We start from the raw sequence: 19,315 nt of genomic DNA on the forward strand, positions 1-19,315 counted from the left end.
ATTGTACTTTTTTATTTGTTTATATATGTTTGTGTGTGTGTGTGTGTGTGTGTGTGTGTGTGTGTGTGTGTGAGCTTGTTTATGTGGTTAATGAGGACACAAATTTGTATAATGACATGGGTATGACACATGTATTACAATGAGGAGGTGGTTTATGAAATCAAAACGCTTATAAATCATACAGAATTAGTTTTTTTGAGAATCCAAAAATGCACAAAGCTTCCTGTGAGGGTTAGGTTTAGGTGTAGGGTTGGTGAAGGGCAAGAGAAAATACAGTTTGTACAGTATAAAAACAATTACGCCTATGGAGAGTCCCCATAAACCACATATACCAACATGTGTTTGTGTGTGTGTGTTTGTGTGTGTGTGTGTGTGTGTGTGTGTGTGTGTATGGCCTAGATCAGTGTTTTGGGGATCATTAGATCAGGGTTGGAGCCAAACTCTGCACCGCATTGGCCCTCCAGGGCAAGCTTTGAATAACCCTGATGTTAATGATTCGACTGAACTGATTCACAACGAGTAAAACTGTGATGTCGGAATCATAAACAACAGTATTTAAATATTTAGTTCACATAGAAACTGTAAAAGGTCACACAGAGACAACCGTTTACCGATGATTCAAACAAATCTGTAAACGGTTCACTTCCAAAAAAAAAAACTATTCCTGTAAAGTGCAAATATTGACATGCCTTTTAACAAACCTAAACTTATCTCATTACTATGTTCAGGAGGCAGAAGTTGTTGATGAACTAAAACTATGAAAGATATTCAGTAATGGCGAACTCTTCTATTCATTCAACATCCTTCTTTAATCTGAAGAAGGTACAAAACACACAATAAAACAAGACGGAAGATGGAGAGTTTCGCTGCATGTGAGGCAAAGCAGCTGTGTGACATTTAATTAGGGAACACTGGATGGTTTGTCCGAATCGCATTTGTTCTCTTATCTGAAACGAAAACCCTTGAATGTGTTGTTTCACTCGTTTTAGACGTCCTTCCTCTCTTTTGTTCCTTGTTCCTCCCTCTCCTTTCACAGACTGCTTTGTCATGTTTATCTGTGTTGTCATTTGTCTTGAAAATAATGATGTAGACCAGACAAACACACACACACACAAACACACTACCGAATGCAATAATAAAGCATGATTTAGTATTGGATGTGACCCTTCCTGAAGGCATCTGCTGGAGAACTGTGAGGATCCCAGCGGAGCCTGAATGGAGTGGAAAGGTCACAGATAAAACCCAGAGCTCCTCACAGATTAACGTCTGTGCGTTACTATCAAGTTTTATATAACATAATCACAGCCAGATCTAGACTATTAAAATCACACAATCATTCATTAGGTTGATCTGGGCTAAACTTCACCCTAAATCAAAATATACACTATACAGTTCAAAGGTTTGAGATCAATATTTTTTACATTTATTTTTTAAGATTTATAATAATACTTTTATTAATCAAGGGCACATTAAATTGATCAAAAGTGACAAAAAAGTTAATGTTATAAAAGATTTGTTTACAATAAATCCTTTTTGTTTAGTCATTAAATAATCCGGAAAAAGGTATGTTTTCAACAAAAATATGAAGCAGAACAACTTTTTTTCAACATTACAAATAATAATTATAGCGCAGCGAATCAGTATTTTAGAGTGATTTCTGAAGTATCATGTGACACTGAAGACTGGAGGAATGATGCTGAATAAATTACATTTGAAAATATATTCTGTCTATTAAAATACTAGTTATTTTAAATAGTAATAAAATTTCACAATATTACAGTTTTTACTGTATTATTTTTGACCAAATAAATGCAGCCTTGGTGAGCAGAAGAGACTTAAAAAAAAGAAAATGATCAAAAATATCTGCTAAAACCACAAAGCGGAAATTAATTAATACTTTAAAGAGAAAAAAATAGTATTTTTTTCAACTGTAAAGAATCTGTCCATTATAATTTGTATAATTAATAGCACTCGATAATGCATTGAATTTATCCTGCTTTAAATGTAGTATTTCGTTGTACTACAGTATTTTTTTACTTTATTACAGTAATGAGTCACCACTGAGGATACAAAAAAAGGGAAATTACAAAAAACTAAAATTCCCGGAAAGAGCTCCGTTAAATAAGTTTATTTTGATGGAGATTTGACTTTAATGGAGCAAAGACTGATGTTCATTGCCTTCAAATACAACTATGCAACAAACGGAAGTGATGTGCATGACTGACAGCCTGAAATTAAAAATTGCAATCTTGTTCCTGTTGCCATTTGTAAATATAGTAAAAATGCAGTTCTGAGCATGATCAATTATTCTCCTTAAGTGCTTTTGCCATTTAGTGCTAGTTTTAGGAGCAACATTGCATTCACTAAATAAAAAGAGTGCATGGATTGTAGTGCATATTTTGTGATTAAGTTACATCTGTACTTTTGCACTCTTGAAAAGCAGCAGGCGTTTCTGATGAGCACACTCATCTACAAACAGATCTGATTACACATGTTCTGACAAACTGCATCTGTTCACTTGACTTTTGCAAAGTGCAAACTACATTTCTTGCTTGTTGTTTAATAAACAGACAGATACAAAGAGAGCACAGAGGTTTAGAAAGCAATCATCAATCTAGCCGTGCCTCTGCAGTCAGGTCACTGAACAACACGTGAAAGAGCAGGATTCACCCTGAATGATCTAGAGGGGTCAGACTTGTGTCACCTCTGGATGTTGTGGGGTTGTGTTTTTTCTCCAAAACACTCGAGATCTGCTCATCCAGGCACGATCATTTGACCTGACCTAAACCACTCTTATCTACCCTCTCTATCTCTTTCTGTGGCCTGTTCCTGACACAGAACCGTCATTAAACCAGAACAATTTCAAGACCGATTTAATAAATCATTGACATGAGTTGCAATAGATCATTATGATATCTTTCATTTACTGACATGGCTGATGTGTTTAACTTGAAGTGAGTTTTGTATGTTTCACTGATAAAATACGAGGCGAGTTTTCAGGAAACCTGTTTGAAAACAGTCATTACAGTTTTGTGATGCTAATGTTTGAGAAATTACACAGCTTCAATGCAGCTTTTTATATACATTTTTTTATTTGAAGCAGTTAAGGTCTTCATATCATTGGACATTTATAATTTTTCATAAATTTTATTTTTAAAAAAATTACTCGTCCCAGAATCAGACTTTCTATCTTAAAATATGAAAATCCATCAAACATATATGAATAATTACATTTTTAATTCTACTATAATATATCATAAGCACATGTCTGCTGTTTTTAGCATAAGTTCTACCACAATCAACAATTTTGGCCCTAATTTTTTTTTTCTTTCAAAAGATTACTAAAATCACCTTTGAAAAAAAAAAATAAGTTAAACAAAAATAAAGTGTCTGTCTTTCTATTTAAAATGTTTTTAAAATGTAATTTGCACAGCAACATTCCAGGCTGGAAATTACATTCGTTCATGATGGACAGACTGTCAAAATTGTATCTTTAGTTTCTGCAAATACGCTGTGCTAAAATTATTTTACAACAGAGATATAAAGGAGCGCAGTGAGGAAGTTGTCATGCTGCAGTGTGTGTGTGTGTGTGTGTGTGTGTGTGTGTGTTTGCTCGAGGGGTAACCGTGGGTCACTCTTGTGGACACAGGGTCATGAGGTCACCCTAAATCACTGGATTCTGACAGATTCTTGTGAGATCTGCCTCCAGGGCGTCACCCCCTTTTAAGGTTACGTTGAATGTTTAGAGGGTTCACCGGCAGGGTCTTCCACAAACGCAACACTTAAATATCACACAACCGCTCAAAGCTTTCAACAGGCTTGTCACGCAAGCACAACACAATCTCAGCGTTCCCACTACATCAAGACAAACAAGGCCAATTTAAACCCACTCCCAGATGAGACTGCAGTCTACAGCAGCAGTAGACAAACATACAGACGTCTGCATATTGAACGGAGCATATTCCACACTTTATTTTATACATATGCAGTGCTAGTGAAGATTGCTTGCACCAAAAACAGTCAGAAAGTTTTCCATAACCATTTCCCACCAAAACATACTCTCAAAGATGAGCAAATTATGACATTTGAATGAGAAATTAAATCAAATTACTAATCTTTTCAAGAGATTCGGAGGAGAGGAGCTTAAATCAGGATGATGAACATGACGCAGCGGTCTTGGAAGTCAATGCTTTTCAAACATCTGCAAAATACCAGATGCCACTGAATGTGTGTGTGTGTTTTTGATTTGATTTGTTGGATATTTCTGCTTCTGTGCATCAGCACTTTCGAACATGTGGGCAATCATAATAAAGACTGAGTCTGAGTGTGTGTCTGGCATGGGATCAATTAAATGGACAGTGCTGGTACTGCATTTCTAGAGACGTCAAGATGATTGGATGGACAAATGGGAAGGAGAATAAAGAAAGAGAGAAAGAAAATGATGTCCTACCTGCAGGAGAGAGATGTTGCTCAAACTCAAACGGAAGAGATGATTCCTACATAGAAAGAGATGCTTTAGGTTTGACAGGCTCAGCTGGGCTTGTACTTCTGTGTGTGTGTGTGTGTGTGTGTGTGTGTGTGTGTGTGTGTGTGTGTGACATATCAGGACACTACTCTGTATAATGTCATGGGTATGACACAGGTATTACAAGGAGAGGGTGACTTATGAGGACATAACCCAATGTCCCCATTTTTCAAAACACTTATAAATCATACAAAATGAGTTTTTTGAGAAAGTAAAACTGCACAAAGTTTCCTGTGAGGGTTAGGGTTAGGGGTAGGGTTGGTGAAGGGCCATAGAATATACAGTTTCTACAATATAAAAACCATTACGCCTATGGGATGAACACACTTTTCACAAAAACAAACGTGTGTGTGTGTGTATGTGTGTGTGTCTGTGTGTGTGTGTCTGTATGTGTTACCTGGCTCCCACTATCAGCTGGTTCCTGGTGAGGTCGAGTGTGAGCGGTGAGTAGTCAGTCACTCCAGGAAGAGAGAAAGAGGACAGCCATGGGCTCAAAGCTACAGCAGAAAAGAGCCACAGGTGACAGTTAGACAGCTGTGAGTGGAAACACTTGACCTGCTGTTTAGCTGCTGGGTTCAACTGTTTGTTATACCACCAATTTAGAAAAAATCCCACAAATTAGCGCAAATGAAGACCAATGTTATGTGACTGCAGTATTCCTCGTGAGATTTTCTTCATGCACTGTTCCTTAAGATTTGTCTCTGCACACATACAGTGTAGATGTTTAATAAACATATTTAAGTGGGTTTGAATCATGCATTAATAGTCTTGTTCATCATAAGACACATTATGCACTAATCCAGTTGAACACTTTGTGGTTGGTAGGTATTTTACACTCACCAAGGATGCATTGATTTGACCAAAAATGCAATAAAAACAATACAATTGTGAAATACTTTTACAATTTAAAATCACTGTTTTCTATTTTAATATATTTTAAAATGTAATTTACTCCTGCGATGCAAAGCTGAATTTTTCAGCATCATTTCTCCAGTCTTCAGTGTCACATGATCCTCAGAAATCACTTGTGTTGTTTTTATTTGTGCACATTACATTTATTCATTTAGGAGAAATGAGGACTACAACAGCCAATTCAATTCTATGGAAGTCAAAGGGAACTGAAACTGTTTGGGTACCAACTTTCTTCAATTTAATCTATTTTGTTGGTAAACCAAATGGTTTCAGTTCCCATTGGCTTCCAGTCAACAGAAGTCAATAGGAACCAAAACAATTTGGATTAACATTTGAACGACATGAAGATTAGTAAATGATGACATGATTTTATTTTTATTTTGGTGAACTATCATTTTAAGATTTCAGTCACCATTTGTGTAATCCCAAAAGCAGATTTTGGCCTTGTAATCCTTCATGATTTCCAAAAATTTGTCTAAGATGGCAAAATTGTGGCCAAAATCATACTGTGTGATTTAGGCGTAAGTCCAGCAGAAGTTAACAATTTTAAAATGTGTGATTTTTTAGTGGCAAAAAGAAAACCTTGACTAATAATGAAATGATCAGACATTTCAGGAGCCGCTCGGCTGAAGAGAAGCGTATGCAGTCCATTCAGCTCTCCAAACAGTGCTGAAGCAAGCTTTGCTGTAAATCAGGGTCGTTATCACCCAAAAACAGATGACTACACCCTTACTGTCTCACACTTAAAAAAAGAAATGCTGCTGAATCTCTCTCGATGGGCAAAATCATTCCCTTAATGTCTTTGGTGTACAGCAGCTTCTGCTTCTACAGTGATTCACTAACACTTATATAATAGAGGACATTATAAACACTTACAGTGTAGCCCTGCCTGCATACTTTCAGAGCAGACTGCAGCGATTAATGTGAGATATTAGAAACTGCAGGGCGTGATTGTACACACAGCTGTGTTAACCTTTAACATCTGCTTATATAACATCTGATTTTACATACCAAAAGCTATCAAGACAGTTGCGAAAGGTAGTCAGTGGAAGCACAGTGACGTGTAAGAACTCATCAGTATTGCAGTGACAAATCTTTATACAAGCAAAACATAAGGGCTCGTATCATAACGTTTCAAAACTCTGCTGTCTTCTCTCACATCCTTGTATTTATGTTTCATATTGCCTGCACATAACTTCAACCCCACTAACACAATACACCCAGAACACGACTGGGATAGTTTAGGAATGGTTTTGAGAAGCAACTGGGCAGACTTTTTTTGAAAGACCTGGCAACCCTGTTCATATTTTTCTTTTGCGAATGTGTGTCAGTTCAGAACCATGACCTGTTCACACTGGAAATCTGATATTGGTCACATTTAAAACAACAATGTGAACAGCTATACAAAAATAACTGGATCGGAGCAAAACGTAATTGAGCACCAAGGCTCGCGGTGTGAATGTAGCTTTCTAGTCCTGATAGTACAAAGGTTTGTCAAGGATATATTTCAATAACATGTCAAAGAAACAATAAATTCTGATGAAAATTGTGTCATTAACTTCTTTGGCTTAACTCAAGCTTATCTACTGTTCAAAAGCCTTAAGATTTTTTTTATGTTTTTCAAAGAAGTGTCTACTACTCACCAAGGCTGCACGTATTTAATCAAAAATGCAGAAAAAGATTCATATTGTGAAATATTAGAAATTAAATTAAATTAAATTAACGCTTTTAGCAGATGCTTTTATCCAAAGCGACTTACAGTGCATTCAGGCTATCAATTTTTAGACGTTCCCGGGGAATCGAACCCCCAACCTTGTGCTTGATAAGCAAAATGCGCTACCAATTAAGCTACAAGGAACACAATTTAATAGGAATTTTTAATTGCTATATTCTATTTGAATATATAGTAAAATGCAATTTATTCCTGTGATAAAAGCGGAATATCCAGCATCATTCCTCCAGTCTTCAGTGTCACATGATCCTTCAGAAATCATTCTAATATTCTGATTTAATATTCAAGAAAAACATTTATTTTTATCAAATTCTGAAACAGCAGAGCTGATTCATATTTTTGCAGAAACTTTTTTTTCTTTGATGAGTAGAAAGTTCAACAGTACAGCATTTATTTATTTTTTGCATTATAAATGTCTTTACTGTCACTTTTGATTGATTTAATGAATAAATACATACTAGTTATTCAAATCAAGTAATGTCTTTTTCAAAAAGGCTCTTGTAACTGAAATTTACAGCCATTATAGTGAGCAATGTGATTTCTCCCATACGTTTTACTGTTTTTATCCTCCCTATACCGTCTCTGGTTTCAGTTAGATGGCCTCCTCTTTTCTAGCTGCATTGTAAGCAGTTTTTACTAGCTTCACCAATTTAACAGAGATGTTCAGGGGAAAAAATGATTCAAAGGCTTATCGTTTTAACCTTTGGCTCCAAATGCGATGATGGAAAGGGCAGGAGAGAGCGAGCTATTTTACACCCACCTGTGTAGGAGGTAACGGGGTGCATTTTTCTCAGGCACTCTCCAGGCAGAGAGGGCGCAGACTCAGGGTCAGAGGTCACTGGGAGTAATGGCGTCTGTGACGAGACGAGAGGCAGAGAGAAGAGGCAGAAGATGACGAATCCAGCGTAGGACAGCGGTCCGACCCGGAACGGCAATGCTGTCATGATTACTGCAACAACCTCTCCCTTACTTGTGAACAGTGAGAGAGTCCTGAAACGAGGAGAGATGAAAAATGAATCAAGTTATAGAGTGCAACAGCCGTGTTCCCAAAGGGAAAACTGATTTTACAAATAACTTCTACCTGTTGTGAGCTATGAGGTTAATCAAAAGTATATCTTTTTGTTGAAGCCATCTGTTGACTTTATCAACTTAATTTTTAATAATCATGTTAAACAGCTTAATTTGTGGTGATAAACTACATTACCCATGATTCTGCACAAAACATTTCACCAATCAGATAGCTGCTCCGACCAAAAAGAGCTCGGACATAATAGAATCTGTCAAAATAGTTAAATATTTCTATAAGTGTATGCATACTTTACAGTAAATGTAAAATATATTGCTTATATAGAGATATAATCAACAACTTTAATTGAATAGTTTTACATTTCATCATCATTTTTAATTTATGTCATTCACAATGTTTCAAATGATTGTAGTTCTTTCTCGTAAAGCCTACTCTTTTTACTTCAAATATAAGTTTGTAATGTTGTGATTCACCTCGTAGCTGGTTGGTTTACTTCATGGCTTATAACACTTTTACAAAGACTTCTTAAAAATCCCTACGGGAAAAATGGAACCAATACTGGAAAAACAGCTTGTTATCTTCACAATTTTTTACATTTTAGTGTGTTTGGAGTTGTACATGTTGAAAGAACAGAAAGAAAGCAGATGGACGTCCAGACAAGTAAGCTAGATGGACAGATAAACAGACAAGTGAGCAGACAGACAGAGCGCAGAGAGACGGCTTCATCTTCTCCTCGTGGGTTAGATGGAGTAAGTCTTGCTCTTTCTAATCGAATTAACCTCCATCTCTCAGCAGAGTAAACGTCTGGACCTCTTCCAAGACCCGCAGCGGTTCAACACAATGTTATTCTAAAACATAACACTGCTTTGCTGTAATTGACAGACTCTGGACGATGAGCCAGCAGATCATTAAAAGTTTAATTATCAGTTAAAAAAAAGATTCTGATACGTTTTCATGATATATTGTCATGGAAATCAACGGCTCTCTTTGATGACCTCCCTAAAGCTTAAAACGGTTCACTCAGTTTATTTTCCATTAGGTGTTTAACAGCGCATGAGGCTCAGGTAAACCCAACATGTAAACACGCATCTGACATCTGACATGCTCAGAATATATACAGTACATACACACAGCTTCACTTCAACAGAAACCTCCCCGTTAGCTCTCCAGTAAACACACACTCACACACTAACACATGCTCAATCACACTTAAACTTTTACTTCCTGACACGTCATTGAGAAATGAGAGAGGTGAGTCTGATGTCCTGTATCTGTAACTAGCTCCACCTTTTTCATATTTTTGAACTGATTCACTTAAACGTGATACCACATGATGGTATCAAATGGAAACACTTATATACTTTAAAAACAAAATTCAAGTCGGTCCACTCAGGGCATCTTAGAAACACCCCCAAAGTAAAGCCTGACATCTCCAAAACTATGTCAAAACATTGACAGTATAAAAACTTAGGGCGCAGTGGGCGTAGTGTTTTGAAGTTTAAAGTGGGCGGAGCTGGGCGGAGCCATCATGGCAGAACGTCACTGCGTGTCTCTCCCGGATAATCGAAAATGGGAAAAGAGGCGGGAGCTGGTTGCTGAAGCCACGCCCACCTTGCTTAACAGTGGTGACAATCATCCTGTCACTCAAGTGGCCATGCCCTTAATTATGCAGAATTTTTAGGCTTAATATAATTGAATCAGATGAGTTATAAAAAATTAAAAAATCTCCCCCTTACAGTTGTCGTGAAGGGCAACATTTTTGTACCAGGACATTTTTTTATATTTATTCGATTGATTTGCAGTTTTAGTCACTTCCGGGTTGGTTTCATGAGAGAAATCTGAAAGGTTGCCGCTTGGTCAAAAATTATAAAAAATAACTGATGCCCATATAAAAATAACTACTGGCCTTTTGGCATTCCTATAGTCAACATATTGAATGTTACAATTTTTCACATTCATTTTTTCAACAAGTGATCCTTTTGTGTTGCAAATAATTTTCAGTAATTTAAATTAAAGTACATTTAGAAATAAAATGTAAATATTAAAATAAGCTGCCTCGGGAACTACCTGAAATAAATACAATTACTATAACTGAAATACAAATAAATAAAGTACATATGTAAAAATAAAATAATAAAAATCACAAAAGCAAAAAAAAATGACCAAACTTTAAACTAAAAATAAAATAAAAACTGCAAATTTAAAAATATAAATAAAATAAAAAATATCAGTGTATAAATTATACTAAAATAACATTGAGCTGAAAGCACTATTAATTAAGCATTATTATTATTTTATATATATTTTTTAAATGTAAACCGCTTTTATTCAAAACTACCAAAAAAAAATTAGTAGAATGGGGGAAAAAATTATACCCTGTCCAAACAACATAATGATACCTAAATATTCAAAATAAAATATTCTGGGAAAACTTTTACCTGAAAGTTTCATTTAAGCAGAAACTAATATAAAAAAAAACAAAAAAAACATGGCATGGCATTTAAAAAGATGATGTGTAATTTGAAGGGTTAATTTTAGTTGTTTTCTGATTATTAAATGGTATATGAAAAAAAAGTAAGCCATTCATAAGTTGATTTAACTCCAAAACAATATAAACTTCCCATCTTAAACAGCAACACTAGCTCGACCAATGGCATGATTTGGAGGGAGCTATCATAGGAGGTAGCAGATCGGGGGACTGTTTACGAAACTGTTTTGAAAACAGTATTTATTTTTACTGTTCCTACTGGTGATACTATTAACAGTATATATATATATAAAAATTTAATAAAATAAAAAAAACGCACATTTAAACAACATTTATGCCTATACAAAAACTCTCAAAATCCGATTATATGGAAAAACAGTCACAGCAAGGGAAGGGGCTGTGTAGAATTTTATGAATGGCATGCATTTGAATTCTTTGGAAATGTGTCGAGTTTTCTGTGTAATTCTCTTGCAGCAGCTTCCGCAGGCGAACTGTTGCTCTTATTCTTGGCTCCGGGAGCGTGACGCTGTGCGGCAGACACTTCATCGCCAACCATGTCTAATGCACCTCAATAGCAAAAGACCCCCGATCCCCCAAATCCCCCTTAATACCCTCAGCACTTCCACATTCAGTCTATTCATGCCCACCTTCTCAGACTCATCAGAGGCCACAGAGATGGAGGGATGACGGAGAGAGAGATGGAGAGCCAGGGTCAGACAATGAGCTGACTAGGTGGGCCACTGATGGTATGTCTGAGACGATTCCTTCTGGGTTAATAGAGGAGATATGAAAGAACGGGATGAATAAATAAGGTCAAAGACGGCTGACACAAATGAGCTCTTTAACAGACAGATATCCTGGAGGTCAATAGTGAGCTGACAGCTCTTCTAACTAGATTAGAATGAGTTTACAATTCAAACAATGTGTTGAAGTGACTCAAGACTTCCAAGCATGTTTATGGGTAATGCACAAGGGAATTTTTCAGACTCCTCTCAAATGCTCATCTGTTGTTTCACAAAATATTGTGACATTTCTCGAGGTCATGCCTGGTTTAGAAGCAACTTGTTTCTCGCTCTTGTAAATTAGTACAAAATCCATCAAAACAATCAGTGATTAACGAGAGCATGAGATTATCAACTATTATTATTATATAATAGAGACTTTTTAAAGTGTGTAGATATCTCACAGTCATAACATAAATCTTGATTATGAGATTATCAGGATTAAACGATCTCCCCTTTTGCTGTATTTAAAAAATAAATAAAAAATATATACTAAATGTGTTTTCACTTCTACTCTGGTTTTGTTGAAATACTTTTTCTGTTTGTCTGATCCATATCACATGCGACAGTAAAGACATTTAAGATTACTATTTCTAAGAAATGCTGGGCTTATGAACTTTCTATTCATCAAAAAAATATTTTTTGATGAGTTCCACAAAAATAAAAAGCATGAATTTCTTTAAAATGAAAAAAAAATCCCTAACTTTTGCACAGTACTGTCCAGTAATAAACCAAACTATTTAATGTATAAAACTGGAAAAGTACTCGCGCTGTTACAAGTATGATGTAGATTTTACAAACCTAGATGTAAAACTACAAACCAACAACACGAAAAATACATGTCCTGAAACCCTGCATTGCATTTGACAGAAATGTAACGTCAACACAACATAGTTTCTACAAACTAAGGGACGAGTCAAAACTGATGTGATAATCCAAAGCAGACCACAGATGCTTTCGATAGACGTTGTTGTAGTTGTATTCAAACCGGAACATTCCTTTAACACACTTTGATTATGCAATGTATAAACAACTCAATTCCTTGGATATTAAGTTTCACATGCATCAAGGTCAATAAGTGAGAGAGCAAAAATGAAGGGCGTCGAAGGAAAATTCTGCCAGAAGTCAGATCACTTTAATACAGCTGTCCTCAAGCACATTACTGAAAGACAACGAATCCATGACTGACGCGTGATAACAGTTAAACACAGAGATGGATGTTAATTCACTCTAGATGGTCTCAGATAGACACTGTCTCACTGTCACAGCGCTTTCCAACCACTGCAACATCAGCGCACTGATACAGGCGCTTTATGAACTCGATTCATCTCTACTCATCTTGAAAGTGAGAAGGAGGGAAGTCATAAAGAAGGATAAGACAAGTGATAAGAGCAGCTGGAAGGGTTTCAATATGAACTCAGGAAAGTCCAGATGTTACAAAATAACCGAGTTGGTCACATAAGAGCAATAAAGTTTAGTTAGTAAACTAGTTAAAGTCCATATGAAATCAAAAAGGACTGATTTAATACACATTCCTGAACTGCGAGAGATTCTTTGGTACACGTTATTTCAAAGAATAAAGTCTGTCTTCTTAATCCTTCATTAAATATAAAAACTTCTGCCGCTACTTTTGGTAACTTTAATTTAAAGCTAAAATGAAATCCAAATTGAACTTATTTACACTGTAAGAATAAAAATCTGGAGAAAAAAGGAAAAGATACTGGCAATAGTCTTAACTGGTGAATTTACAGGTATCTCCAACTCTAAAACACAACATGATGCAATGTGTAATTCAGACATATTAAATCAATGTATGCAATTTCGAATACATTTTTTTTTCATACCTTTTCATTAAAAATAATAAAAACTTAAGCTACTGGCCAGTATTAAGCAAGAGACAAACCGCTATTTTGTCTAAATCTTGTCTGTACAATACATCATCTGAAGATCTTTTTCAAAAGCATTGCATGTTGTAAATTATAACGTAAATCATCATATTCCATTTGCACAGTGAAAGCAATTTATGTTAATTTGTCTAACACTGCACAAAACTGAACATTACTTTTACAGCATTTTACAAATTTGGTTAACGTTAATTTCTACTTCCTTTTTTTTTTTTTTTTTATGCTGTATAGAATAACCTTAGTCGATGAAGTGGCAAATTTCTAAATTATATTATAAACAATAAAGAAAAAATAACCAAGGTTAATAAATGCTGTAAAATAATAAAATATACACTAAAAACTACCAGAGTGTAAATGTACCCTACACCATCAAGAAATCTGATTCTCGCTACAGCTGCATTTACTTGATCAAAAAAAAAAACAGGAAAAACTGCTATTTAGGGATTGTTTTAGGAAATCACACACAGGTGTGCACACAGTAACAGCCAAATATATTGTGGGAGAAATCTTGTTTGTATGATATATCATCTGAAGAGCTTAAAATTGGCTCTATTTTAAAGCAACTGAAAGACCATGATGTTTGTTGGCATGTTGTTCTTGGAATTGATCTATAGCATCATTCATGAAATGCAAGCACAATATTCTGTATAAATTATCACATTCCATTCAGTGCAACAATTTCCAAAGAATGGTTTACCAATGATTTAAAGAGAATTTGTTCTGTGTGCATTTGATGTGTGCAATGAAGTCCGTTGTCTGTGATTTCTCAAGTAAAGTGTTGTCAAAATGACAGAAAACCGTCTTCAAATGCACACAGGATGAAGACCTTCTGCCTGGTAGATGCACTTGATCATGCAGTGTGCATGTAATTTAAGCTAATTGTCCTTAGCTAGACTAACTGACAAAAACACCAGACAAAAAAAAACATTGCCCACAGAGAACAAATTTTTGCTCTTTGGAGCCCAGCCGCCCTTAATCGCCAGCATTTCTCTAAATGCTGAAAAGGGTCACACAACCGAAACCTTTATCCCCTAAAAGAGACCCCAAATTAACTGTATTCCCATTCACGCAGCTGGAGGTCTGTGCACTACCCTCATTAGGGCACTAATACGGGCGAGCAACCTAAAGCCAACGCCAACCTGAGCATCCTGAGATAGATGTACAGTGAGACAGATCCAAAGACCTAGCATTTCCACGGATATTTGTTGTATCTCTAAAAGTGTCTGCCTTTTCAGATGCATCCTTGTTTGCCATTTCTTCCTCCTAAACCTTCCACTCCTTCACTGTCTCAGCGTGAAAGCCTTCTCTGTGCGACCGGCCAACTATCTGTCAAAGCAGAGGCTCTTTAGCACGTGAATGAAGTCCGTTGAGCTTTACGGGCGCTCTGAGCGAGTACGTGGTCATCCGCCAAAGCTAAGCACTTTCACTCAGCCCTGACCACGGACCCGACGCCAGGCAGAATCTTAAACAGCACTCCAACAAGACCGGCCTTTTATTGTGTCCATCCTCACGCCATTCACGTTTCACTCATTCTCCCTTTCTCTGTCCATCGCTCTCCCTCTCTTTGTGTCACTGACAACGTCAGGTTTGTGACAGAAGCATCGGTCTCAACAGTGGATTGATAATTTAATATATTCAAGTAGATAGAGAAGCAAAAAAAGAATGTTTAAACTAACGTTATGAGCTTGAAGCAAAAATCGCAGCCCACAGCTGTAAATCTGCATATTTGCTTATGAATCGCTGCGCATCGACGCCTGGCCCTGAATAATGCACAACATGCACTTAGACTCACAGTCGCAGATCCATGAATTTTCATTATCACGGTTGTTTAGGTTTGCGGTTTAATTCTGTGTTAGGAAATTAATCCAACAGCCACACGTTTTATATTTATAGTATTTCTCAGACTTTTCAAAACGACAAAAAGATACGTTTCTTCCTGTTTTTTTTTTCCTGTAAAAACTTTCCTCAGTAATTCATGTTAGTTAATGCAAAGGTGAGTTTTATCTTTATTTCTAGGTATACTAACAGTTAACTTTTCAACAAATGTTGTATAAGTTAACATTAAAGGAATGTATACATATAATAAACAATAAAGAATCATTATCATTAACCAAGATTAATAAATGCTGATAAATTAATACATTTTTATACAATTAAATTCTTGTAAGAAACATACGCTACCATTCAAAAGTCCTCATGTTTTTGAACGCAGTCTCTTCTGCTCATTTACTTGATCAAAAATACAATAATACTGTGAAATATTATTACGATTGACAATAAATGTTCCTGTGTGAATATGTTGTAGAATGTGATTTATTTCTATGATAAAAGCTGTATTTTCAGCATCATTACTTCAATGAGTGTCACATGATCTTCAGAAATCATCTTAATATACTGATTTGCTGCTCAGGAAACATTTCTGATTATTATCAAAGTTGTGCATTTAACAGTTGTGCTGCTTCGTATTTTTCTGGAATCTTTTTTTTTAATATTCTTTGATGAATGGAAAGTTGAAAATAACAGCATTTTTGGAAATATAAATATTTTGCATCATTATGATTTACTGTCACTTTTGATCAATGTAATTTAATTTCTTTTTTAAAAAAACAACAACACTAAAACAAAAAACAAATACGGACCCTAAACCTTCAGATTTACATAAGGTCTTAGCAATGCACATTCTACAATATACATTATTTATAAATATTATTTATCCATATCTGCAGTGCAAATTACTGTCACGACAACAATGAACATTAACACAATTTAATTTAAAATGAAGTTAAAATGAGAGTTGAGTGAAACAGAAGATAGAACGGAACAACAAAATGAACTTTCATGACAAGAAAGACTAATTTAATTGCATTGAAATGAAAAAGAATTACAGCAAGTAAAAAAAAGACATCTAAAATAAGTTATGAGAAATATACAGAAAAAGCAAACAGAATTGACAAGATTAACTCCAATGAAAACAAAAACAGATTAATTGAAATGAAACTGAACTGAAGTGAGAAAAAGACACAGACAGACACAAAAACGATAGACAACACGGCTAAATTCTTGTATAGTTGCTCCGTCTATTCAGACAAACACATGAAGTGGTCAGTCACACACACACACACACACACACACACACACACACACAGACACACACACGCCAGCACCACAAGCTCAGAGAACAAAGAGAATTGGATACACACAATGGGAAGGTCTGGAGATGACGGCCAAACTGTTTATCAGCATACCTCAACAAAGACACGGAGAGAGAGAGAAGACGGGATGGAGCGCAGTGAGAGAGGATAAAATAATACAGGATGGACACAAGGGGAGGGAAGACATGTGAGCAAAACAGCTCTCAGGACAAAAAAAATTAAATAAAGGAAAGCACAGAGCAACAAGATGCAAAGACTCTCAGGAAGTGATGAGCAGAGGAGGACAGAAAGAGTGCACTCACCGGGAGGAAGGTGTCAGCAAGAGCTCATTCCAGAGGAGCGACTTCTGATCTGTTTAATGCAGTCCTTACAGACAGACAGAGAGAGAGAGAGAGAGAGAAATCATTTTAGTCAGTCTCTCGCGGACGGGCTGCATCCAGAGGAAAGGAGGGAGATGAAGGGGCTTCAGTAATGTGTGCAGTGAAGCTTTCGGCCCTGTGAAAAACAAACTGTTAACTTTCTCAATGGAGGGAGGCTGCTGGGGGCATGACGGATGTGTGTTTGGCATGTGTGACGAGTTAACGCGGGGAACGAAAGGGTTAAAATTCCTCGAACTGGTGCATCTCAGATGCGTATAGAAGCCCCAGTACTTCAACATTTATACTATGCTTGAAAATGTCTGATACGAAGTAAGATCACATTAGTGTCTTCTGTATTTAAATGCTGTAGAAGCTTTTCACTTCACTACGCTTTTCCCACAAAAAAAACCCCCAAAACATCAGGCAAAAATGATACAATCACTCGGGTGTTCTAGCAGAGTGATGTTTATGGATCAAAAAGATTCTGATTCAGGTTTCACAAGTGTCATTATACTTTTGGCTTCATTAACATTAATCTTAATTAATATCGAAACATTGTTCAAAAGTTTGGGGTCCGGTCAATTTTTTTACGGTTTTGAAAAAAGTATTTTCTGCTCACCCAAGCTGCATTTATTTGACTAAAAATACAGTAAAAATAGCAATATTCTGAAATATTATTACAATTTAAAATAACTGTTCTCTGTGTGAATATATTTTGAAATGTAATTTATTTCTGTGATTCAAAGCTGGATTTTCAGCATCATTCCTCCAGTCTCCAGTGTCACATGATCTTCAGAAATCATTCTGATATGCTGATTTGCTGCTCAAGAAACATTTCTGATTAAAATCAATGTTGAAAACAGTTGATAAATAATTTTTTTTTTTTTTAAACTGAGATACATTTTTTAGGATTCTTTGATGACTTTTTGGGGCCACTGTATATTCGACATGAGACTCACTCATTAGCTGCAGAACAGCACTTTGAGAAGCAGTGGTCTAGTTTCTGTGGCAACAAGACCCCTGCCCTATGACATCCCATAATCCAGCTGTAATTTTCCTTTTAATCAATTCAAATGTGACATTTCCCAGTGAGAATATGTGAAAAGAGATCAAAAAACATGCTCAATCCCCTCTGTCATAATTCTGTTTCCCTCCATCTCCAGGCCCACGTCGCACACTGAAACACAAAACACAACGGGGCGGTTGATTTCGAGTTCAACTTTTGTTTGACTTTCTCTTGAGATCCATCAATTCACTCATACATTCATCCATCCATTCATTTGTGGCTCCATTCATGAGTCGCTTAATTCAGCAGACTGAAATGAGATATTCATTCATTTATTCTCTGAGGGGAATGAGGGAAAGGATGACATTTTATGCAAGAATTGCTCTAGATTCACAATCTAACAAGGTTTGCTAAGAGTCAAAAAGATCTCTCGACAACACAAAGGGAAATTCAGTCAATTATGTTGAACTATAAGCTTAAAATAACTGGGTGTACAATTATAAACAGTGGGAAATGACATCTGTTTTGATATATTCAGCAACTCTTTTCTAATTCTTTCCAGTCACAGAGCACTTTATTCTGAGAGTTGTTTAAGTGAAAGTACAACTGTAATGTAACAGATTAGGGGATTTGTAATGTTTAATAATTTATTTTATTATGTAAATATTTTTTGCATTAAAAAAAGAATCCGAATCGGTCAAGAAAATTGCAATCGGTGCATCTCTACTAACCAGCGAAAACTAGCAAGAGTTCAGTACTTAAACCTAAATCAGAATAAACCAGTTACAGATTAGCAGTAACCAGAATAAACCATGTACCAAACTTTTAAACCAGCAAAATCAAATTAGCAGACCAGTTTAACCAGCAAGAGCCTATTGCTTCACATATTTAACCAGAAAGTTAACAGGCACTAACCCGCCACAACTAGCACCAAACCAGAACTTAACTCTAAACCAGAATTAAACATTTACAGATTAAAATTAACCAGCCACCAAACTTCTAAAACAGCAAAATCATATTAGCTGACCAGTTTAAAGCTGCATTAAGTAACTTTTGTAAAAATATATATTTTTACATATTTGTTAAACCTGTAATTATGTCCTGACAGTAGAATATGAGACAGATAATCTGTGAAAAAAATCAAGCTCCTCTGGCTCCTCCCAGTGGTCCTAATGCCATTTGCAGAAACTCCATCGCTCCCGGTAAAAAATAACCAATCAGAGCTGCGGTCCGTAACTTTGTTTGTGTTCAAAATGTAGAAAAATTTATATAATAAGTGAGTACACCATGAATCCATTTTCCAAACCGTATTTTTGGCTTGTCCTGAATCACTAGGGTGTACCTATAATAAGTGTTTATATTCGGACTATTTTAGATTGCTTCGGGGGTACCGCGGCGGAGTAACCCAGTACCTTTGTGATTCTTCAT

At 36.0% G+C, this 19,315-nt stretch overlaps 1 protein-coding gene across 2 annotated transcripts in view; it reads right to left on the reverse strand.

Moving 5' to 3' along the window:
* LOC113050959 (semaphorin-5B-like) overlaps nucleotides 1–19,315 on the reverse strand; it is a 53,175-nt gene that overhangs the window by 20,806 nt on the left and 13,054 nt on the right. Inside the window, exons 2-5 of one of the 2 annotated variants that reach the window (XM_026214463.1) lie at nucleotides 16,825–16,888; nucleotides 7,930–8,159; nucleotides 4,923–5,022; nucleotides 4,451–4,496 (exon numbers count right to left, since the gene is read on the reverse strand). In XM_026214463.1, the coding sequence (XP_026070248.1) occupies nucleotides 4,451–4,496; nucleotides 4,923–5,022; nucleotides 7,930–8,113 (330 nt within the window). In that variant the 5' untranslated portion in view covers nucleotides 8,114–8,159; nucleotides 16,825–16,888. Of the gene's footprint in view, nucleotides 1–4,450; nucleotides 4,497–4,922; nucleotides 5,023–7,929; nucleotides 8,160–16,824; nucleotides 17,114–19,315 lie in introns of those variants that run through there. The other variant, XM_026214462.1, reaches the window with a different exon arrangement.

Source organism: Carassius auratus, chromosome 31, assembly GCF_003368295.1.
Source record: "Carassius auratus strain Wakin chromosome 31, ASM336829v1, whole genome shotgun sequence".
Lineage (NCBI taxonomy): Eukaryota > Metazoa > Chordata > Actinopteri > Cypriniformes > Cyprinidae > Carassius > Carassius auratus.